The 23,985-nt window shown below is 45.7% G+C and overlaps 1 protein-coding gene across 8 annotated transcripts in view; it reads left to right on the top strand.

The window, feature by feature from the left end:
• Nucleotides 1–23,985, top strand: part of CCDC85C (coiled-coil domain containing 85C) — a 183,438-nt gene that overhangs the window by 138,052 nt on the left and 21,401 nt on the right. For 6 of the 8 annotated variants that reach the window (XR_014529630.1, XR_014529631.1, XR_014529633.1 and 3 more), the window contains one exon: nt 10,825–10,929. The exons of the other annotated variants lie outside the window; for them this stretch is intronic. Coding sequence is in view for 3 of the 6 variants with exons in the window: in XM_083519714.1 (XP_083375840.1) it covers nt 10,825–10,929 (105 nt within the window). In the remaining 3 variants the exon portion in view is untranslated. The remainder of the gene's footprint in view (nt 1–10,824; nt 10,930–23,985) is intronic. 8 annotated transcript variants of the gene reach the window in all.

Raw genomic sequence — 23,985 nt, forward strand, 5'->3', positions numbered from 1 at the left:
CCTCCTGGGACTGGTGTGGCTGTGGCTTACCAGGGTGGCGGCGGCAGGGATGTCAATGCAGTGTGAATGCACCTGCTCTCCAGAAGTGTGGACTACAATTTGCATTATCCCTGACCATTAACCATGTTGCCTGGGGCAGATGCAAGTTGGGAGTCCAGAACACCTGCGACCACCACCTGTTGGCCACCACTGCTGGTCCATCTGGACCAGCAAACTATGGTTTGCCCTGAAAACCAGGATTGCGAATCAGGGTTTGTTTGCACAAAGTAGCTAATTAAGCAGAGTAGCTGGCAAATGGGTGTGTAGAGGCAAATGGGTTATTCCCATAATGCAAAACCATGGGTTCTAGTTAATGTGTGAAGCGTCAAGTTATGTGCAAAGTGATCTCTGCTCTGTCATTTGTCCGCTTATATGCCACTTCCTTTAAACAAATCATGGAAGTGGCACACAATTAAAAAAGCAAAATAAAGCCAGCAATCAATATTACGTTTATTGATTTAATAATCAGATTTCTAGACATATTCCATTTAATATGAAGAAGTTGGCTTTAAAGCTCTGTGAAGTAGCAAATTAAGGGGTGAATTGTCTGTTGGAAATGCGAAATAATTTGTATAAAACTTTTTTGAGATTTTGAAATTCTTCTTAAGATTTAAAAGTTGGAACCGAAAATTCAGAATATTTGGATATGAAGAAGTCAATGGCCTGTCTGTATGTTTCACTCTTCCAAATAACTATCCTTCCAATATGCTTATTTTTGATGAGGATGTTGGTGGTGATGATTCTTAATCTTTCAAGCCTTTTTTGTTTTGTTTCGGCTGTTGTAAGCCCCATACGGCTTAATAACATTATTTCTTCTCTGTCGTTATTTTCTAACTTTATATCCCTCCTTTCCATGAGTCATGTTTAAGGCAACTTATGATTTAAAACTGGGATGGTCCTCCCCATTTTGTCAGCCTTTGGCTCCCATTTTCCCTATTTGCCACACTGGCATATGGAGGAGGCAGGGCACAGCTGCTCCACCCCTTACTCAAAAGGAAGTGGAACAACACGTACATTTACTGCCTGTTGTCCTGCTATGGAAACTATTATTGCAGAATTTGTGTGAATGCTTGAAGCTCCTTCTGCTGAGTCAAACCACCAGCCCATCCATTTCAGCAGCTCTCGCAAGATGTTAGCGGATATGATAGGGCTTCCCCTTTCTCTTCTTTCTCCCCTGCAGCATCCCAAGTCCTCCATTCTCCTCCAGGCAGTCCTCCAGTCCTCAGGAGCAGAATTTGGGAGGGCACATGGGGCTGCAGAGGGGAGGGAAGTCCAAGCTGTGCAACTGGATTTCCACTGTGTTTGTGGGAGTCCACAATTGGGTATCATCCAACAGTATTCTTAGCTAGGGTATCTGAGATTCTTTCACAGGAGGTGCTGGGAACTGAACATGAGACATTCTGCACGCAGAGCGTATGCTCGTCTGCTGAGTTCTGGCCTCTCGGCAGCTGCAGTGGCTGTGAATCTCCCTTCCCTTTGCTCGCTGTCGGTCTGAATATAAAATACAATCTGCTGTCTCTTTTGGTCAGCATCAGTCACTGAAAACCAGACGAAGCACGAGGCTTACAGTTTGGCGTCTGAAAATTACGACCCACTGGGAAGCCTGCAATCTGCGATGCTATCGGTAGCATTGCATTCTGTTATTGTGCGTCATCCCAGTGCCTCCTTCTCAACTACCCATTTGACTGACAGTAACTGAAAACTCCAGACATGCACATTATCATTAGGAGGAAGCATTCTAACGGCATGGCACTTGACAAGATTGATGTTCATTCTGTTTCCCTTGCAAGTCAGACCATCAAATGGCAGCTTGACAGACCAAAGTAAGAGAAGGGTGGGTTTGGGGAGCATTGCGGGCCCCTCCACCTTTTAAATCACCCAGGAGGGACTCAACAATATCAACGCGACAAAACAGTCTCACTGAGAACAGTTGGCCATTGCATTTTGCGAAGACACTAATGCACTGACTGTTAACTAAGCAAATGAAAGTTGTTGGGTACCATTGTGTTGATTCCCAAGACGACAAGATGATAGATAACCTTTTGTAAAATAAGTTTTGGTTGGACATACAGTGTTCTTGAACTTGTCCTTCTCCAGCTTAAGAAGAGTATTTTTTAAAAAAGAAAAACAGCGCCAGAACGGTTTGTTGCAATCAAATTATGGGTTTTTGCTTTTTGCTTAGGCCTTCAAATTCAAACTGTCAGATGTATCAGATGCTGGTTGAAACCCTTCAGTTTTTTAAAAAATAACTTTTTTATTCATTTAGCTTATTCCATTCATGAATCACTTCTTGTGAAGTGATTTAACAACAAAAGCATTAGCCATAAAGACACACACACACACACACTCATATACAGTGGTACCTCGGGTTACAGATACTTCAGGTTACAGACACTTCAGGTTACAGACTCTGCTAACCCAGAAATAGTACCTCAGGTTAAGTACTTTGCTTCAGGATGAGAACAGAAATCAGGCGGCGGCGGGGCGGCGGCAGCGGGAGGCCCCATTAGTTAAAGTGGTACCTCAGGTTAAGAATAGTTTCAGGTTAAGAACGGACCTCCAGAACGAATTAAGTTCTTAACCCGAGGTACCAGTGTATAGAAGCCTACCCTGACACTTAGAAAGTTGAGGTAATTTGTGTATTTTAACTTGTGTATGTTTTAAAATTATGGTTGCGGTTTTTTCTCAGTTTTCTCTTTTTGTTGTAAACCGCTTTACAACAAGTGGTGTCTACATTTTATGGGGAAAACAAACCAATTTTAAATCCAATACTGATGCAGAGTGGGATAACAAACTCCACTTTAAAAGTTTGTTGGAAAAGGGAGGACTTCAATAGGTGCTGCTGAGGTCATGGAGAACATGCCTGTCTTATATGTATCTGGAAAATGTCCTGAAGGGTAGGAACCGCGTGAGTCCTGAAAAGATATACTTCAGGTATCAAAGTGGTGCGTCTTCTGCATTTGGCAGAAGCACACCTCTCTGAGGAGGGAATTCCAGCACCTAGGAGCTGCCACAGGGAATGCCTTCATCTGGGCCAGCCCCCATCCCCAAATCATAGAATCATAGAGTTGGAAGAGACCACAAGGGCCATCGAGTCCAACCCCCTGGAGTCCAATCCACTGGAGGAATTACCAAGAAGGCCCCTGTTCGTCAGTCTTAAAACTCGAGAGAGTCTGTAGGGAAGGAGTTGGTCTTTCAGATATCTGGGTGAGGTAGAAGACCCCTCAAGACCAGAGGAGGGCATTTCCAGACACAGTTGAGGCCAGACATCTTTGCGTGTGTGTCACTGAGCTGGGGCCTGTTGGTTTCAAGTGCAGAAGAGGACATAGTCCTGTTGATGAAGATTCAGGTGCTGGTCTTTTACGTGGGCTAGAGGGTTGTGTGGGTGCCATCTTGTCCTTCGTCTTGGCCCGCTGGTGACAGGGTGCCTAGATTTTTACATCCCTCATTAAAGTACTTAATATGGGAAGGGATTAGGGAGCATCAGTACTGGGTGACCCCACACCTTTAAATAATTGTTTGCAACACTGGATTTAAGAGTAATCTCTGCTAATGAAAAGTAGGGCGGATAATAACAGTAGCTCTTCTTTATTTGTGAACAAACTGTCAAAGCGCACACAATGATTTTCTCTTTTTTATTCCTTAAAAAAGGGGTTTAAGTGGAATTACGCTGTCTTCTCTTGACGTGTTATTCGTCCTAGTCCCGTTAATGAGCAATTTGGGTTTTTCTTTTCCTCTGTAATCTTTTTAAACTTGGTAACGAAGCCTGCCTCAATGGGTAAGTGTTTATAAGCATCCGAGGAGCACGCAAGGAGGATTTTACAGGGGTAATTAAAATGCTTTATCCCTCTTATGGCTGTTGTAATATCTTATTAGATTTGGTTGAAAAGTGAAACATATTGTTCATGAAATGTGCACAGTGGCGGTATTAATGATGTGACCCCGTGGGGTTGCAAAGACCTGATTTAGCTGGTCTCAAATTGCATTTGCAGTTTCCAAAACGAACCAAACCAGCCACGCTGTTTAGAATTATCGCTAATGGGGCTATATTGCAATGAAGAAAAAGGATTTTTTTTCCAGAACAAAAAGAGACATTTGCAAGAAAACTTTGAGAGCTGGAGCATGGCATTCAGTAAGGACATAGGGAGCCTCCTTACACCAAGTCAGACTATTGGTCCTTGTGGGTCAGTGTTGTCAACACTGACTGGCAGCGAGACCCCAGGATTTTAGACAAGGGAGGTTTTCCTGTTGCCACCTTGAGATGCTAAGAATTGAACTTGGGACATTTTGCACACAAAGCGGATTCTCTACCGGTGAACTGCAGTGCTTTCCCCACAGCTTCTCAGCACTCCAGCTGTGGCGACTCATGCTGGGCACTTGCCTCTGACACAGCTGTATCCCTCAAGGGCAGTTGTGATGATCTACCCCATGGAATGCTGTGAGCCTTTTTTACCCTATGAGAGCTCTTGTGGCTATAACTAGGATGGGTGTCAGGAATGAGCCAGCTCCCAGCGAAGGTTTGCAGCCAACTTCAGAAAACAGTCAGGAACAGAGAGGCTTAGGTGTTAGTCAGGCAGGGGAGAGCCAGCAGATGCAGACTTCAGTTCTTCTTGACCTTGACAGAGAAGCTGATAAGGCAGTAGTTGAGAGCAGGGTAGAACACAGCCAAAGCTTGCAGGAAGCACAAATAGGCATGAATAGACTTAGAGACTGTTAATGCTTTGATTAGCCATAGTACTTTAATAATAATAAAACCCCTCCCTTTTTATATCAGTGAGTACCGTATTTTTCGCCCTATAAGACGCACTTTTTCCCCTCCAAAAATGAAGGGGAAATGTGGGTGCGTCCTATGGGGCGAATGCAGGCTTTCGCTGAAGCCTGGAGAGCAAGAGCGGTAGGTGCGCACCGACCCCTCTCGCTCTCCAGGCTTCGCGGACCTCTCCTCAAGCTGCTTGGGGAGAGTTGCCGGCATCCCGAAGCCTGCGCGCGCTGATCTCAGCGCGTCCAGGCTTCATGGATCTCTGCCCAAGCAGCGGGAATGCTCCCGCTGCTTGGGGAGAGTTGCCGGCATCCCGAAGCCTGCGCGCGCTGATCTCAGCACGTCCAGGCTTCGCGGATCTCTCCCCAAGCAGCGGGAACGCTCCCGCTGCTTGGGGAGAGTTGCCGGCATCCCGAAGCCTGCTCGCGCTGATCTCAGCGCGTCCAGGCTTCGCGGATCTCTCCCCAAGCAGCGGGAATGCTCCCGCTGCTTGGGGAGAGTTGCCGGCATCCCGAAGCCTGCGCGCGCTGATCTCAGCGCGTCCAGGCTTCGCGGATCTCTCCCCAAGCAGCGGGAACGCTCCCGCTGCTTGGAGAGAGTTGCCGGCATCCCGAAGCCTGCGCGCGCTGATCTCAGCGCGTCCAGGCTTCGCGGATCTCTCCCCAAGCAGCGGGAACGTTCCCGCTGCTTGGGGAGAGTTGCCGGCATCCCGAAGCCTGCGCGCGCTGATCTCAGCGCGTCCAGGCTTCACGGATCTCTCCTCAAGCAGCGGGAGCCACCGCTGGGCTCCCACGGCTTGCAGAGAGCTGCCTGTTTGGGGGCTGGGGTCGGGGGAAGCTCGGGCTGCCCCAGCCCCGCGCCTGGGGGGGAAATAATTTTTTTCCCTTTATTTCCCCCCCCAAAAAACTAGGTGCGTCTTATGGGACGGTGCGTCCTATGGGGCGAAAAATACGGTGGTATGTGAGGTTTTGAGTGTCCTTCTCATTCTACTTAATTCCTTTATTTTCACATCTTGCCAAGATGGATGGGACCATTGGTAAAGTGGCAGTCAGCTGTATGCTGACATTGTACTATCAGTCTTGGTATCTTATCTATCCTCCATGGATAGTGAACTCATTTTCGCAGTGCCCGTCTTTATATAGCTGAGAATTGCAAACTGGGGGAGAGCATTGTTGCACACTGGTCGTGTTTGCTGGCTTCCTATAGGCACCTGGTTGTGAGAAAAGGGATGGTGGTCTATACTGGCCTTTGGCCTGATTCAACAGGGCTCTTCTTAGAATCGGATGTGGCCAAAATGGTCTCATCAGAGCACAACAGGAGGCAACAACAGGTTCAGTATGTAGAAGAACAAACAAGCAACCCTTAAGGGAGAAAATCATAAGCGGGCAACAGCAATAACCACCCACATTCCCAAACCCAAAACATCCCTAAGAGGACTAGGAACTGAGAATGCTCAGTGAGTACACAATGTTGCATGCCTGCTGGGGAAAACTCTCTGAGAAAGTCGACTGGGAATGGAATGGAGCATCTTTTAACAGGGAATAACTGCCTACCTGCTTGGAGCCCTGAACAGGAGCACTCCATACTACACAGGACCCTACTTAAAATTTGTTTGCAGTGCTACAGATTCTGTGGGTGGAACCAGGCAGAGGGCCTTCTTGGTAGTGGCGCCCACCCTGTGGAACACCCTCCTATCAGATGTCAAGGAAATAAACAACTATCTAACTTTCAGAAGACATCTGAAGGCAGCCCTGTTTAGGGACGTTTTTAATGTTTTATCGTGTTTTTGATATTCTGTTGGGAGCCGCCCAGAATGGCTGGGGAGGTCCGGCCAGATGGGCAGGGTATAAGTAATTAATAATAATAATAATAATAATAATAATAATAATAATAATAATCCTCTTGCTGTACATCCCTACCTGGTGTGTAATACAGTGGTACCTTGGGTTACATATGCTTCAGGTTATAGACTCTGCTAACCCAGAAATAGTACCTTGGGCTAAGAACTTTGCTTCAGGATGAGAATAGAAATCGCGCGGCAGCAGTGGGAGGCCCCATTAGCTAAAGTGGTGTCTCAGGTTAAGAACAGTTTCAGGTTAAGAATGGACCTCTGGGACAAATTAAGTACGTAACCAGAGGTACCACTGTAAAATCCTACCTGCTGCCCAATGGGATGGGCAGGTATTCAAGCTTCCCAAAACTGAGAAGGCTCATCCTGGGGTCAGTTGTGCATCTCTCTTTGCCTCTCTGACAAAAATGTGTTAGTCACATGTGTACCCCAGTTTTCCCTTCAAGGAGTTCAGGACATTGTGTGTGACATTATTCAATTTCCCCCCTGCCAAGTCCCTGTAAGGTGTGCTTAGATGAGAGACTTGAACAGTGACCAGAAGGGAGATAGTGAAGGAACCATAGGAAATGTAGGTTTGCAATGAAATTTGAACCCAAGATACACCAGGATGGGAGAGTTCAGAGTTATCTTGGCCTTTTCCAGGTGAGCCAGAGCTCAGCCAGGGCTACACTAGTGTAAGCTGGGCTCTGCCAGCTCACCTGTGGCCCAGCCAGTGGAACTTAAGCAAATGTAAGTTCCTCAAATGGGGTGAGATAGGGCTGGAACAGTGTAAGGAGCGACTTGTACCTCTTCCAAACCCTGGTCAGCTGTTTTTGTGATGTGGTTTTTGGGATTCTGTTGCTTTACTTCTGTAAAGTGTTGCTTTACTTCTGCCTTGAAACCAAATGGGGCGATCAATTGAGGAACGCAACTCCCCACTGTGCTGTTTAGCTTCCTTACCGCCGTGCCTGACAGCAGATATGCAATCTCTCACACAGCTCAAATGATTGTGTACCATTTCCTGACACTTCAAAATCATTATGAGCCTCTTGCCTCAGATGGCTGGACTCTGAACTGCATTTTCGGAAGGGGAAAATGCAGACTGGGGTCAGGACAAGAAAGAGAGCCTTCCGCTTGCATGTTGCAAACTCGTGTCATGATGGATTCATGAGTTGGTTCCCCCATGACAAATTTTACATATGGGATCCTCCATACGCTTTAATCCGTGGGTTCCAATGGCCTCCGAGACACTGCTGGCTCTTAAGATCTTGGCGTATCAGTGGGAAGAAAACTACTTGACGTAGAAGATGTTGGTTGCAGTCAAACCCTCAAAACACCTGGATTCTTATTGGATGCACAGCTAAGCTTGTTTTTGTGGCCTTCCATCAAATTTTGTTGCCGCAATGGCCCCTCCTCCTTCCAGTTCTTTCGAACTGGAAAAATATCATTGCAGCGCCAGATGCAACTCAAAAGCTTTAATGGAGCATAAAGAAACTGGAAAGGTCATGTTTTTGTAGCCTCAGAACGGAGAACAATCCACTACTGGATGGCCTTTGAAAACCGAAAAAGTTAATGAACACAGTTCATGCTAATAAAATTGCATTGTTTCCATCCAAGAGTGTATATTTGATAAATCTGAACTATTTCTATTTTGTTGATTGTCTGGTTTCCAACATTCTGACACTTAATGGCGTATAGCATTATATACATGCATTCACACAAATATACAGGGACTGAGTGCTGGAACCATACCTGGTAGCAGGGACAAGTGGGAAATATGCCGTGGTTACTTGATAATTTTATCCTTTTGACTCTGTTCTCTTTCTCTTGTTTTCTCTAGTTTTCCAGTAGTATTTTGTATTGGAAACATTTTTCACAGCTTTGGGGTGGGTAGGTGCGGGGGATAAAGAAGTCCTTTACCATGGACTGAGGAGGACACAAATTGGAAGGGGACACTTTGAGGAGCGGAGCCCCCGCTGTATGAAAGGCAGGGTTGAAAGGGTCTCCCAGGGTAAGAGACTGGGAGAAGAAGTAGGCTCCCAGGGTGAGTCTACCTCTCTGTATGTCAATAAATGACAGGATAGATTTGATATAAATATGGTCAAGGGCCTCACAGGTATTTTTTTCCTCTTTCCCCCCATTTATTTTTTTTTAAAAAAATTTCTTGCTCTGTAGACTAGTTTGATTCTGATTGTATTTTATCTCAAAAACTGTCAATTTTTTAAAAAATAAAGCATACAAACAGGCAGTTGAATGCAGCCAAAATTTGCTCAAAGAAAGTGAAACTATAAATACAGGATGTTTTTAAAAAAATGTTCCTTAAAAAAGGGTTTTTATCAGCCTTTTCAAAGTAAGTTATCTAACCCAAGAAAATGAGTTTTGCATGGGGGGCCACCATACATTATCAGCTTCCAAGGATCCTTCTTGTTGGGTAGGAACACAGTGCCTGTGTTCAAACTTAGCAGCAAGCCATGGTTTGTTCAACAAACCACAGGCATCTCGCAGATGAGCAAATGGCCCACTGCTTGTTGGGAACGCACACTTTCCCACTTCCTCTGTAGCCTCAAGCACAGGTTAGATTTGTGCTGATGCTAAATGGGGTTTCCATCTTTTCCCTTAAATAAATGTTTATTTATTATATGCAAATGCCAGCCTTTCAGGTTTGCAGCTGCTTAGCTTCAACCCTGCTACAGCCACACATTTTCCAAAACGATTCACTAGACTGCGGGGCTGCCATCTTGACCAAATTTAGAAGTGACCTGGGTTTGTAAACTTTGGCTAATGGAGAATCTGGTTACATAATGCTCTGGCCGGAGAGGGTGGGGTACAAATAAAATATTATTATTATTATCATTATGATTCAATGGTTAAGGCCCACAGTGGGGAGTAGAGGGGAGTCCACCTGGGAGGAAGGTTTGGGAGAGAGGGCACATTCCCAGAGTTCGTTCCTTATTTGCAAACCATGGTTTGTAGGGAACCAACATTGTACCAAATCTGTTTGTCTGATATGTAGCATATTCATTTAGTCTCTTTCATGTGTGTGTGTGTGTGTGTGTGTGTGTGTGTGTGTGTGTCATGCCCTTACCCCCCACCTCACCAGTGAAATTGCATGAGATTCAGTGAATGATAAGTCAATATTTAAAAAGCACTTACTTTTAATTGAGTGATAGACAAAAATAAGGACACAAATGCAGGCTTTCAGAAACATAGTCCTCACAGTTGAATTCCCTCAATTGTTTATTGTTTTATTGAAGAGGATGCCATAAAGACACGCATACTTTTATATACTTTATATCATTCCCAAATCATAACATAGGAACTTCACGGAGCTACAGTTCCCAGAGTGGTTTAACCTTGAACCCCTCTTCACAGGGAACTTGGGGAATGGTAGCTCTGTGAGGGGAATAGGGGCCTCCTGACAACTCTCAGCACGTCAACAAACTATAGCTCCCTTTGAGGGAAGCCATGGCAGTTCAAGGTGGCATCATCGTGTTTTAAATGGCATGGTATGAATGTGGCCTCAGGCCTGCTCAGGCCCATCCCCACATCACCCTCAGTTCGGCCCATTTGACGGTTTTCCTTCGTCCCTGCTTTTGCAGCTGAGAAGCTAGCTGAACTGGGACGGGGAGGTAATCCAGCCTCCACCCCAAGCCGGCAGTTTGGATTCAAGCAACCTTCCATTTCCTTTCCAACAGCATGCCTTTAAACTACAGTGGTGCCTCGCAAGACGAAAAGAATCCGTTCTGTGATTCTCTTCGTCTAGCGGTTTTTTCGTCTTGCAAAGCAAGCCCATTGACGGATTAGCGCTATTAGCGGCTTTTAGTGGCTTTTAGCGGCTTATTGGATCTGCTGATAAGTGGCTTAGCGGCTTAGAAAAAGGGGGGGGAGGGAAAAACCCCCGCAGGAACTCGCAAGACATTTTCGTCTTGCAAAGCAAGCCCATAGGAGATTCGTTTTGCGAAGCACCTCCAAAACGGAAAACTCTTTCGTCTAGTGAGTTTTCCGTCTTGCGAGGCATTCGTCTTGCGGGGCACCACTGTAGATTTTTCTTATTGTGTGGTGCCTACAATTGAGCCAGATGAACTGGAGAGGCGAGGGTAGGAACCAAATAAGGAATTGAAAGTAGAATAAAGTCTCGTTGTCTTACTTTGAATTAAATAGAAATCCTTTTCTTTCTCTCTCTCTCTCTCTCCTGCAGCAATCAAGCTCTGGGGATCTGAGGACTCTGAGGAAAGGGTTATCCCCGTACCATTCCGAGTCACAGCTGTCGTCACTGCCGCAGTATCAGGACACCATGCAGAATGTAAGATGCACGCATCGCTATCTACCTGGTGTAATTACGCTGATGGCAATCGTAAATTAGGGGAGAGAGGGAGACGGGAGCCTGACCCATGAATGCAAACATCTGGCAGGCTGGCTGAATTGATGCCAGCATTCTGCAAACACCGGAAGGCAGGAATCAAAACCAAGTGTTTGATTCTGGCATGTGTACACTCTGTGTCCTCTTGTTCTGTTTTCATGGGAGTCGTGAGAAACCAGTGCTGGCTATTAATAAGACAAGCCCTGCTGGATCAGGCCAGTGACCCACCTTGGCCATCATCCTGTCATCACCAAATGCTTGTGGGAAAAACTGCAAGCAGGATGGGAGCTCACGATCACTTCACTCACTTGCCATACTGCCTCTGACACTCACATGATAGAAGTGTTTAAAATTATGCAATTGTGGATAGAGAAAAGTTTCCCCCCCTCTCATAACACTAGAACTCACAAACATCCAACGAAGCTGATAGCTGAGGCCCTTAACGATTTTTCTGCCTCTTGTAGCAATTGTAATGCGCCATGCTGGGTGCCACACGGTCTTTAATTGTGTTTCTAACCGCTTCTCTTATTCCTTATATATTGTATTTTATTGCATTGCGTGGAATTCAGATTGTAATACGATAGAAAGCAATGTAAGGAATAAAAGAAGCCATAAAAATACAATTAAAAATTGGTATGAATATTTAATGCCGGCGCCTGCCTTCTCAACTGCGGATCCACAGGCACGCTGCAGACTGCTAAAATGGAGCTCACACACTGCGGTTTGGGAACCCCGGGCTGTAAATCAGCTTAATAATAGCAAGGTAAATAAATCAGTCACAAAAATCAGCAGCGCTACCCTGCAGAGCTGTAATTAATTTAAGAGAAACAAGTGTCATTGCGGCACACAGTGCATTAAGTGTAACGTGTAGTTTGACCCTCAGCTGACAACCAGTGACACCTGGTGTGTTTGTCTCTGCACGCACATGTATTTCATGCGTAAGATAAAAAAGGCTGACCCTGTGTAAAAGAAAATACCCTTTCCCGTAATTTAAGTAACTTTTGCTTGCGCCCTCGGTTCTTTTTGTTCGGACTGGCAATGCATGGTCAATAAGCTCATGTGACTCAAGATTTTGCAGGCGGTTAGAATAGGTGACCCATTTGTATGATTCCATGACTTCCTTTACTTCCTCCCAGAGAACCCTTTTCCAGAGCAAAACATTTTCGTTGTTCTTTCCTGGACACCTCCCTTTTATTTGCCATGACTCCCAAGAACTACTGGACACAATGTAATGGATGGCCAACATGAAAGCGCTTCAAAATGTTCCTCTCCCAAATATTTACCAAGGACTTTTGGACCGTTTCCATAGAGTTGCTGGTAAATGGGTGGATAAGAAGTGCTAACTGTGAAACTTCCCAGGGGCTTCCCATCAACAGAGCTGTTTCACGTGATCTAAGAAATGATAAAAAGGCAAGAACACGAGCACTGCTTATCTGTCACGGCTGGAACGTTTTGAAACTTAAGAAGTTTTGCAACTTAAGACCTTTTCAGTTTTAAGGAGTAAACTGGGGCTGATGGGATGGGAGTCCAAAATGCCTGGAGGTCACCAGATCAGGGAAGGCTGATCTAGCCAATCAGAATGCTAGGTTGCAGGTGACTCAGAGATTTGGCTCATACATGATGTGGCTGTTACAGGGAAGAAGTATCTTGTTCTGAATCTCAAACTCCTCAGACATGCGTGAACTGTGCTTAATCTGTAAGTCCCGTTCCCTGAGCTTTCCCTTTCCTTCCCTCCCTCCCTTCCTTTCCTGAATGTTGTGTTGAGTTTTCGTAACAGGTAAGATAGAAAGCGATTAACATAACCCTCCCCTCTCCATACAAATAACAAAAATAGCTATAATTACAATTGCCCTCTCTGCTTGCTCATTTTTACCTTGGCTCACGTAACGCTATAAAAGCATATAGCCATAAAGTAGAGGTTGGACTCCAAGAGCTGTGATTCTGTTAATGGGAGATAGAATCATAGAATTGTAGGGTTGGAAGAGACCCCAAGGATCATCTAGTCCAACCCCCTGCAATGCAGGAATCTCAGCTAAAGCATCCATAACAGATGCCCATCCAACCTCTGCTTAAAAACCTCCAAGGAAGGAGAGTCCACCACCACCCGAGAGAGATTGTTCCACTGTTGAACAGCTCTTACTGTCAGAAAGTTTTTCCTGATGTTTGGTTGGAATCTCCTTTCTTGTAACTTGAACCCATTGGTTCGTGGAGCAGGAGAAAACAAGCTTGCTCCATCCACCATGTGACAGCCCTTGGAATATCTGAAGATGGCTATCATATCTCCTCTCAGTCCCCTCTTTTCCAGGCTAAACATACCCAGCTCCTTCAACCATTTCTCATAAGTCTTGGTTTCCAGACTTTATCATCTTGGTTGCCCTCCTCTGCACATATTCCAGCTTATCAACATCCTTCTTAAATTGTCGCAGCTCTACTTTGCTGGGCAAGCTACTTCTGGCATGGTGCCACCAAACTGTTCTGCTAGTTAACCCAAAAGGGCAGCTGTATAGAAAGCCAAAGATCCCCTGTTCTCATACTGGTAGATCCTGATATTTGATCAACATTCAAATATGCTTACCCAGCACTGTTTAAAATGGCACAAGCCAGATAAATCTTTTTCACGTGATTCTGATGGTTGTGCAACTGGGCCCTGAGCATGGCTAATATCTACCCCAGCATTCTTCCTACTGAGGAAATGCTTGTTCCACTTGGCAAAGTGCTCTTCTCTGTTTGGAAGCTTGATGTCTTGATATTTGTTGGAAGCACAACAGCAAGATCTCTTACCGTGCAACTTAAGGGTTAATTCTGCTAGTGTTAAAGTCAACTAGCCAAGGAGGGTGGGTGGGTGGTGCTTAACAAACAGGCAGAGTGGCAGCATGCTCATTGAGCCAACACAAGCTCTGATTGGCTCTGCAGTGCTGAGGGAGATTTTCCTCTGTATGGTTGATTGAATTTCTTCCAGCTGTTCACAAAGTTTGAACTAAGGAAAGGGGGGGAAATTCTCTGTTGCTTTCTCTTCAAAGTATACTCTGAACTTTAGTTAGTTCAGTTAAAGTGTTATCAGGTTCCTTTTTTTCCCTTGACTCCCATCTGCATTATTCAAGTGTCTTTGCTAACAATATTAGCCCATAGCTCCAGCCTTACTCCTTAACAAGATAAAACCATATGACACTTCCTCACTCAAGTATATCTGAAGTTGCCTTTCAATGACAGGTGATATATAAGAAGAAAATAGGTAACCTAATAAAATAGTTGCGATGAGCCTCGACTCACAGTCTTGCAAGAGCTCATATCTGCTTTGTAGTCTTAGGGAGCTAGCATGATATATAGGCCTCTGCTGGTGCACGTAATAAAGTCATTTTAAGGAAGCCATTCTCCAAATCATAAGAGATAATGAAACTCCTGGAGAGGGGAAATGATCAGTCTTTAAAAGGCTATGGGAGGGGACCATTTTTCTTGCAGAACTGAAAAACCAAATTGAAAGCATTACCATACAAATGAGCCTCTCACACCATCAGGAAAGTAGCGGGTGCAATCCTTGCAAACAGGATGCTGTAGGACACAAAACTACTCATTACGCTGTGGATCTGCTCACAAGCCTCTTATTTCTTTTTATTTCTTTTTTGTAAGGGGATATGTTGGATCAAAAACTGCTTCTGCAAATAAGTAAATAAACAATGGAACTTCCGTCTTTGAATTCTCTTGTTGCCAAGTCTCAGCAGTGCCATCCCAATAAATAATCAGGCATAAACAAATGGCCACTCAATTGCTAAATAATCATCCTGCTCTTTCTTCATTCTGTCATATAGCAAGGTTGCGCAGATTTCAAGCTCGGAAGCTACCAACCAGAGCTGGGTCCAAAAGACATTCACTAAGAATTAAAAGCGTTCTGAGCCCGGTTCCAGAACTGAAAGTGATCTTACAGTCCTGTAGGGCTGAGAAAAGGTCCCCTATCCTCTGCCTGAGATGTTGCTCAGCAGATGTGCCCATGTGGAATATGCTTCCCTTAGGACGGCATTAGAAGCCAGTGTGGTGTAGTGGTTAAGAGCGGTAGTCTCGTAATCTGGGGAACCGGGTTCGCGTCTCCACTCCTCCACATGCAGCTGCTGGGTGACCTTGGGCCAGTCACACTTCTTTGAAGTCTCTCAGCCCCACTCACCTCATAGAGTGTTTGTTGTGGGGGAGGAAGGGAAAGGAGAATGTTAGCCGCTTTGAGACCCCTTAAAGGGAGTGAAAGGCGGGATATCAAATCCAAATTCTTACTCTCTTACTCTTATGCGGAATGCAACTTGGACAGCCTTAAGGCACCTGCGAGGTAGGTCAGTCAGTAAAGCATGAGATTCTTAATCTCAGGGTTGTGGGTTCGAGCCTAATCTCGGGCAAAAGTTTCCTGCATTGCAGGGGGTTGGACTAGATAACCCCCCCTGGTCCCTTCCAACTCTACAATTCTGTGATTTTATAAGGCTGCCTTCTGTGGAATTCAACTTGGAAAGACAGTTGCTTTGGGCATTTGCTGCTGAATTGCTCCTGAGGAGAAGGAGCAGCCCTACTGGTGAAAGAGATCAAAATGTCCGCTATTCAATTTAGCTATTTAATTTACTGTCGCTACAAGAAGAAAGAGAGACGACAAGGCCTCACACCCCGGAACCCAAATATCTTGGGCTGTCCCTGCACAAAATATATTATTTACTTGGATCCACGGGTAATTCTGGGCCAATTTTCTATGGTAGTTTTCCCTAAAGATTTTATGTGTTTACACGTTTAGCACATTTTTTAATAATAATAATATTAAATAATACATTTTTATTTATACCCTGCCCTCCCCGGCCAGAGCTGGGCTCAGGGCAGCTAACATCAGTAAAATTACAATAAAAACATAATGGGGGGGGAGAGAAAAAAGAAAAAAAACACAATTTAAAATATGGGTTAAAATACAATTTAAAATGCAGCCTCATTTAACATGTAAGCCATTGCTGTATATTGTTTTAAATGTTTGCTTTGCTTTTGGGAGTGCAGCCCCATGATGTGTTTTACAAGCTGGTCTCCGACCGTAATAATAAATTATTATTATAAAATATTATTTACTTTTGCATTTGCCTATACTGCCTGTTGGAGCATTCTGTGTTTTGGCATACCTGTGCTCACTTTCCCCAACTCGCTTGGCTTTGAGGGGACCTTTGAATTGGATAATTTAGCTCACAGAGCTCAGCGGTGCCCAGTGGCAGCAGGTGACTAATGAATGGCAGTACAACTTTGCAAGAAAAGGGAGGAGACAATGGCTAAAGAGCAGAGCCGAAGGGAAGGAGAGGCCGACCGCGCCATGAGGCTGCCGAACAAAGGATGAAATCTGAGGCAGCCCTTTTAACACATGGACAATACAAGAGGAGGAAATGGATTTGTGGGTAGAGACAGGAGGATGCCTCTTCTACGCTTCTGATTGGGTATTAAAAAAAGCAACAGAGCAGAAACATTGTGGGCTGCTGAAGGAAGCTAAACCTTATCCTTTGGCTATTGTGCAATATTCAAAGAGGGCAGGGAATCGTGAACAGTGGTCCTAAGAATCTGCTGCATCAGGATAGTGGCCCATCTAGTCAGTGGCGTAGCATGGGTTGTCAGCACCCAGGGCAAGGCAAGTAATTTGCGCCCCCTAACCCGTGGATTTTAGCAGGGGGCAGAGAGCTGCGAGTGCGAACGTGCACCCCCCTGATGTTGCGCCCAGTGCAGCCGGCCCCCCCTGCACCCCCCACGCTACGCCACTGCATCTAGTCCGCACCCTGTTCTCACTGTGGTCAGCTCTGGGCCATAGAAGCATAAAATTGTAGAGTTCGAAGGGACCCCGAGGGCTGGATGCTTGTGAGACCACAAGAGCCTTCTCCTCTCCTGCAACTTCCAGCAACTGGTATTCAGAGCAGTATTAGAAACAGTGGTACCTTGGTTTTCGAACGTAATCTGTTCCGACGCTCGCATTTCCAGAAGTATTTACGTCTGGAAAACTCAATACGGAAGCTGCGTGGCGTGTTTGGCTTCCAAAGAGCGTTCAAAAACCAAAGCAGTTACTTTTGGGTTTTCAGCATTCGAAAGCCCAAAACGTTTGACTTCTGAGACATTCAAAAACTGAGGTACCACTGTATATAAACTGATCACCAAATGGTACCTTGAACCTAGGTTCGGTCGCCACAACAATATGTCTAGGCCCCCCCCCCACTTTATTATTGTTGTTGTTGTTGTTACTATTATCATTTCATTTCTATACCGCTTTATATTTTAAAGAAAAAGAATCTCAAACACATTAAAATATCCAATAAAACAACCCGGAATAAAACAGATTTGAGCTTCAAGGAGAATAATTCAGAGCTTTTTCTAAGTGACATTTTGCTTTGCTTTGCCCATATATATTTACCTACTTGATTTGTATAGCTGCTCCACAGCAGAAGTACTCTAGGAAGCCAGTGTGGTGTAGTGGATAGAGTGTTGGACCAGGACCTGAGAGATCAGGGTTCAAATCCTCACTCAGTCGTGAAGTTCACTGGGTGACCTTGGAGTCAGTCGCAGCCTCCTAACCTACCTCACAGCGTTGTTGTAGGGATTAACTGAGAGGAGCTGGGTAAATCATTTACTTCTTGGAGTAAATGTAATAAATAAGCTCTTCTGCTCGTCTTCTTGAGAAAGCTGGAGGGGCCAGCCAGATGGAGATGTCAGTCGCCAACCTAACATCTAGTGATCTCCATGTGGTTGCAGTTGGACCCGTGCCAGTCACAAAATGCACCTGGAGACTTTCGATTCAGAGGTATACTGTCTCAGACAGCGGAGGTAATAACCAGGACAGCCCTCCTGGTTAAAAAACAACAACTGTGTGTGTGTTAGATCACATGTGGAGGAAATTTCCCTCTACAATTAAATTAAGACAGTGAGTCTTCACAACTGAGAAGTAAGACCTCTGTGTCCACTAGCTGGTGGTGAGCCCAGAACAACTCTTTCAAAATTAACACCTGGGACCATCGCATGTGCCTATATGTAGCAAGTCCTCTGCATATGTGCTTAGTTCTGAATGTCCTTCTGGAAAACATCCATAAGGCCACAAAGCAATAAAGAGTATGCATGCATACGCATGTCTCTGTGTGCATGGGTTCAATGAGAATATGGACATTGGAAGCTGCCTTCTGCTGAGTCCATCTAACTCAGCATTGTCTACAGTGGCTGGCAGCATGTCTCCAGAATTTCAGACAGGAGTCTCTCTCCCAGACCACCTGGAGATGCCAGGGATTGAACCTATGACTTTCTGCATGCAAGGCAGATGCTCTCCCACTGAGCTAAAGCCCTTCCCCCTGTTTCAAGGAGGGTTATTAATCAAAGGGGGCATGTAAGCCTTTTTTATGTGGATTAAGTAGATTTCACCGAACGTTGCCAAGGCCCTGAAGATACACTGTTGTGTCTGACAAGTTGGTGTCTGAGCTGTGCAGGCAGATGGAAGGGGGCTTGGCTTGGCTAGTGGGCAAGCCCCATGGTTAATTCATAGATCTGAATGTTTACATGGCCGGCTGCTCAGTATGTCTAATGAGAGGCAAATTAAATAACCGATGAAGGAGATTAGCATCTGGAATAAAGTCCATCTCAGCTGGAGGAAGAAAATTGTTTTTGTTTTTCCTTGCTAATACCGTGCGTCAAAAGGCCTTACCCGAGTTTTGAAGGGCTTCAGTGTGATGTTGGGAAAGAGCTTCTGATTCGGACAGGACCCATACAGTTCCTCCTCTGACCTTTCCTCCCCTCGCTGCAGAAAATAAAAAATAAAATTGTGTTTCCCAGCTTGTGCCCTGTGGCAAGACATTCTGGGTTTTTTGGCAGCAGGAAAATTCATCCCGGCAGGAACTAGGACAGCAAAGCTATTTAAATATATGAGAGAGGGGGGGCAGGCCAGGGTTGTGGGATTTGGTTTGTTTTAAATTGGTTGCCCACAGTGCATCTGACTACTGGGTACCCCAAAATTAAATGTCACAACTGGTAAATGGATAGGCTGGGCAAACTGATGACCAACTGATATTTTGCATTTGGTATGCATCCTGTATACCAGAGGTCAGCAAACTTTTTCAAGCAGGGGGCTGGTCTACTGTCCCTCAGACCTTGTGGGCGGCCAGACTATATTTTGAAGAAAAAAATGAACAAATTCCTATGCCCCACAAATAACCCAGAGATGTATTTTAAATAAAAGCACACATTCTACTCATGTAAAAACACCAGGCAGGCCCCACAAATAACCCAGAGATGTATTTTAAATAAAAGCACACATTCTACTCATGTAAAAACACGCTGATTCCCGGACCGTCCGCGGGCTGAATTTAGAAGGCAATTGGGCCAGATCTGCCCCCCCCCCGGCCTTAATTTGCCTACCCATGGTGTATACTGTAGGATTATAAGGCTGGATTTAAAAGCTGGACTTTGGCAAAGAATAGTATGCATTATAATCACAGAATGTGAAAGTTGTCAAGGACCTCAGAGCCCATCTAACCCAACCCCAGTTCACTGAAGGAAGCTTTCTGTCACATCATCCCGGGCTGATGGCTGTCCACCCTCTGCTTAAATGCCTCTGGCAAGGGAGGGGACACAAGCTCCTGAGAGAGGCTGGGACACCGTCTAGCAGCTCTTACCATTAGTGGTGCTGATGATGGCTCTCTGACAAGTGGGTCGAGAAAATGCCATGGTACAATTGTTGTGGCCGTCCTTTGTGAAGTAAGAGAAAGGCTTGCTTCTCCCACTGGCGTGTGTGCCCCACTGCGGAAGATGGAATATGGACTGAGCCCAGGGATGCAGTGGTTTCCTGGGAATCTTGCTTTTCATTCCAAAAATGCAGCAAGTTTCTAGACCTCATGATCATAGAGGAAAACTCGGAAGAAATCTTACGTGCACCCAGAGTGAGGCTGGGTATGTCAAGACAGTAGATTCTTGCTCATATACTTGTGCCACCAATGAGTGGCTGCCCTTTGGATCCCCTAGGCTGGGACAATAATAACTATAATTATTGCTGGGGGGTTTTAATAGTTAGTGCTGTTTTTCTAGAAAAAGAGGTGCCAGAACTCACCATGAATACCTCCCTTGTTCTTTTATAATGGTAATGGTGCCCACCTGAGAAGTGCCGGAACTGAGTCCCGGTGAGTCCCAGCTGAAAAAAAAGCCCTTAGTTGTTGTATTTGCCGATCCAGAAGTTTACTTCATGCCAGAAAAAAAAAATACATGTGAAGCAGTCCTTCTGTTCCTCCCTCACCCGACCTGATGGTCACATTTGGAGCTGAGAAGTTTATTGTCTCAAGCTCACTCTGGGTATTGTGTGCTGTAGTGGTTAAGAATGTTGGCCTAGGGCCTAGGAGACCAGGGTGCAAATCCACATTTGGCTTTGAAGCTCAGTAGGGCCAATCACTGCCTCTCAGCCTAACCTACCTCACAGGGTTGCTGTGCGAATACAGTGAGGGAGCGGGGAACCATGCATGCTGCTTTCAGCTCCTTAGAGAAGTAAAGGTAAAGGGGCCCCTGACCATTAGGTCCAGTCATGACCGTTTCTGGGGTTGCGGCGCTCATCTTGCTTTATTGGCCAAGGGAGCCGGCATACAGCTTCCGGGTCATTTGGCCAGCATGACTAAGCCGCTTCTGGCGAACCAGAGCAGCGCACGGAAATGCCGTTTACCTTCCCGCCGGAGCAGTACCTATTTATCTACTTGCACTTTGACGTTCTTTCTAACTGCTAGGTGGGCAGGAGTAGGGACCGAGCAACGGGAGCTCACCCCATCACAGGGATTTGAACTGCCGACCTTCTGATCGGCAAGTTCTAGGCTCTGTGGTTTAACCCACAGCGTCACCCGTGTCCCTTAGAGAAGTAAGTGGGATATAAATGCAATGAATGAATGCATATTTAGGCACATGCCACAGTCTTCCTTTCCCCACTCTCACAGGAGACTGAGGAGCTTGTTTCCACTCAGCCTCCTTGAAACCTCAGCTTTTCTCAGCCTTTCACAACCCATCTCTTTGGAGCGTCTTCCTGCTTTTTTTTCCTTAGCGGAAGGGAGACAGCTGGGCCCAGGAGGGAGGGGGAACCGCTGCCTGCTGGGACGTTGAGCTGCAGCCATATGGGCCCTTTCATTAATCTTCCCTCGCACGCCACCCCCCAGCCACCCATAGAAAGATGGTGTGCCCTAACTGTGCCAAAAGGGGCAGGTTTTATTATAGACGCCCATTATTTCCATGGAATTACATGGGCAGCCTTATCCTGACCGAGGCCATCGCTTCATGACCTTCCTCTACATTTCCAGATTGCCGCTGCTGACATCCCACCCTCTGCCCAGACACCCACCTGCTCATTTTCATCTCTCACACGCCCTTGTGGGGGGGGGCGGTTTCTGAGGAAGAAAGATATTTCTCCGTTTGCGTGGCGACTTTTGTGTATCTGTTGCCATTCACAGTTCAGTTCCTTCCCCAGTTGGGAAATTTTTTATCCCCCCCCAAAAATACAGTGAAAACTCACACCCTTCCTGGGTGGGGGGGGGACTGAGAGGGGAGGTGGGTAAGGATGAGAAGAAGCGTGCTCTCTCCCCCCCCTTTTAGCATGTTCTTGCCAAAATACTTTTCGCCAAGCAGCAATGACAGCCTGTTAGAACTGAATGGTGTGATTTCTCCTCACATTTCTGAATGAATCATCCTGCAATTTAAGCTAAAGAGATGTTTGCTTTGCAGTGCCTCCCCCTTCCCCTCTTTCTACTGATGTGATGCGTGAGTCAGGCACAAATGTGAAAAGTTGGAATTATCCCCATAAATGCTTGCTTTGGGGGGCACAGCCTAATCTAGTTCCTGGCTCATTTTTTAGAAGTATATCTACCTTTTAAGGACAAGGGGCATTTTATAAGTTCATTCTTACTTATTTTTGCTCTTCGGCACGGGGTCTTTAAAGCAGACCACAACCGGTTGGTTTAAACTTATGTTTAAATGGTAAGTTTTTTTTTCACTGCGAAAATGACAGTGAAAATCAAAGCAGTGGAACTAAAATCCACACATTGTCACAGCTAAACAGTGGGTGCCACCTTAGATTTGTTCAGAGGCCTTGCAGAATGGAAAAGGGTACTGACTAGCCTCCAAACCAAGCTTGATAAGCCTCTAGTTGCAAAGGGTTTCACAGAAGTGACCCTTTACTTCCCTCCAAATAACTGGTGTCCTTCTCTTCTTTGCCCTGTTGCTCAAGAGTCCAGATTCTGCAAACCAAATCCTATATCCAGTAAACCAATATTATTTATTATATCTATATGCCACCTTTGCTCCAGGGAGCTCTCCCCTGTCTCATCTTATCCCCACAATGACCTTGTGAGGTAAGTTTCCTAGGAAGCTTCGTGGCTTCTTTTTCACATTGTTGCACCTCAAAAAGTTGTATTTCCATAGCTAGAAATGTTATAGTAGCTTGGGAAGGCAAACCTTGGAGGAGGTGGCACTGTAAATCAAAGTTAACAAAGATCCGAACACAAGTAGCATAATATGTGTAATTTAGACCTGTTTAATAAATGTTTTCTAGATATAGTCATCATGCAAATGCCTTGTGCACTCATTGACAAGAACAGTGGAAACAAGGAGCAGGTTTTACTTCTTATTGTGTGTTTCTCTCTATCTATTTTTCCTTCTATCTTTATAAGGTATGGTTACCAGATGTCCCCGTTTCCCGGGGACAGTCCCTGGATTTCCAAATCTGTCCCCGGACAAAATCTGTCCCCGGAATGTCCCCGGATTTCATTTAGTGTCCCCGGATTTATATTTTAAGTGTTGTAGATTTATTAGTAGGGAAGGAATGTTGTGTGATTGGTTCAGTGGCACAAAACACATCATATGGGGACTTCCGGCGAGGTAAAATGGCGGGTGCCACGGCAGCGAGCAGCTCCTGAAGCCAGCCAGAGCCAACTGCACTACCAGGCTGGCTCCGGGCTGTTGAGACTGCCATTGCCGCCCCCACTGCCAAGGGGGAACTAGGGACGCCCAGCGCATCAACTGGGAAAACCACTGATACACACCCCCGCGACCCAAATCAAGCCAGGAGCAAGAGGACCTGGCCACCCGGCCGACTGCCCAGCGGTGCTCTGGGGCCAGGAAAATCCTGGAGCTGATGCAGGGAGGAGAGGAGACAGAGAAGGGAGAGAGAAAAAGAGAAAGGAGATAAAAGAGGGGAGCCCTGACCTTGACCTGCCGCTGCTGCTGCCACTAAGGAGGAGAGGTAGGAGAGCACCGGGAGGGCAAGGACACGTGGCCGAGCCCAGGCCTAACCTGAGCCTATTCCACGGCAGCTAGCGCTTCAAGAGAGCAGGCTAGGGCCCAGAGGAAGGTCACGTGACAGAGGAGACCACAGAAGAGAAGACATTGCTTCTTCTTTTTTAATAAATAATTTTTAAAAATAACTTTCCCCACCTCTTTTTTTTTTGTCAGGGATGATGGCCATTGTAGTAGAGGTACTAAGTCGAGGAAGATTGGAGTACAGATTCCTGCCTTTTTAGCACTAAGACTGAAAGCTCAGAGAGGAGAATATCCCTGGGGAGATTAGGTCCCCTGAGTTTGTCTTGCATTCTACTGAATGTCTAATTTTGAAGGCAAAGTGGTGTGAGTTGGTTACCTGGAACCTAGTGGAAGTTCTGGGCTGCTTTTGGGTACCAAAATATGCGGGTGGTTGTTGTGGTGCAGCAAGGTGAATAAACTGCCGTGTCCTCTAGTTCTTCTTAAAAATAGTGTTCATGTGCCACTCAGTTGGCCTCTCAATGTCTCTCTTTCCCCCCCCTCCCCGCACCCCCCAGACTTTCCATGCTAGCATCTAAACGGACTTTTTCTATGCCACTGGTAGATGGATGCAGCAAAGCGCTGCATATGCCAATGTTTGTTTCCATAGTAACTAATGCACTTCAGAGAAGGAGAAATAGGATAGTCAGGAAGGACAAGGGGGGAAAAGATCACAATAAAACTGGCACAGCGAGTGTAGATGCCGGATGCTTGGAA

The sequence above is a fragment of the Podarcis liolepis genome, assembly GCF_965112155.1.
Source record: "Podarcis liolepis genome assembly, chromosome: 1".
In the NCBI taxonomy this organism is placed as follows: domain Eukaryota; kingdom Metazoa; phylum Chordata; class Lepidosauria; order Squamata; family Lacertidae; genus Podarcis; species Podarcis liolepis.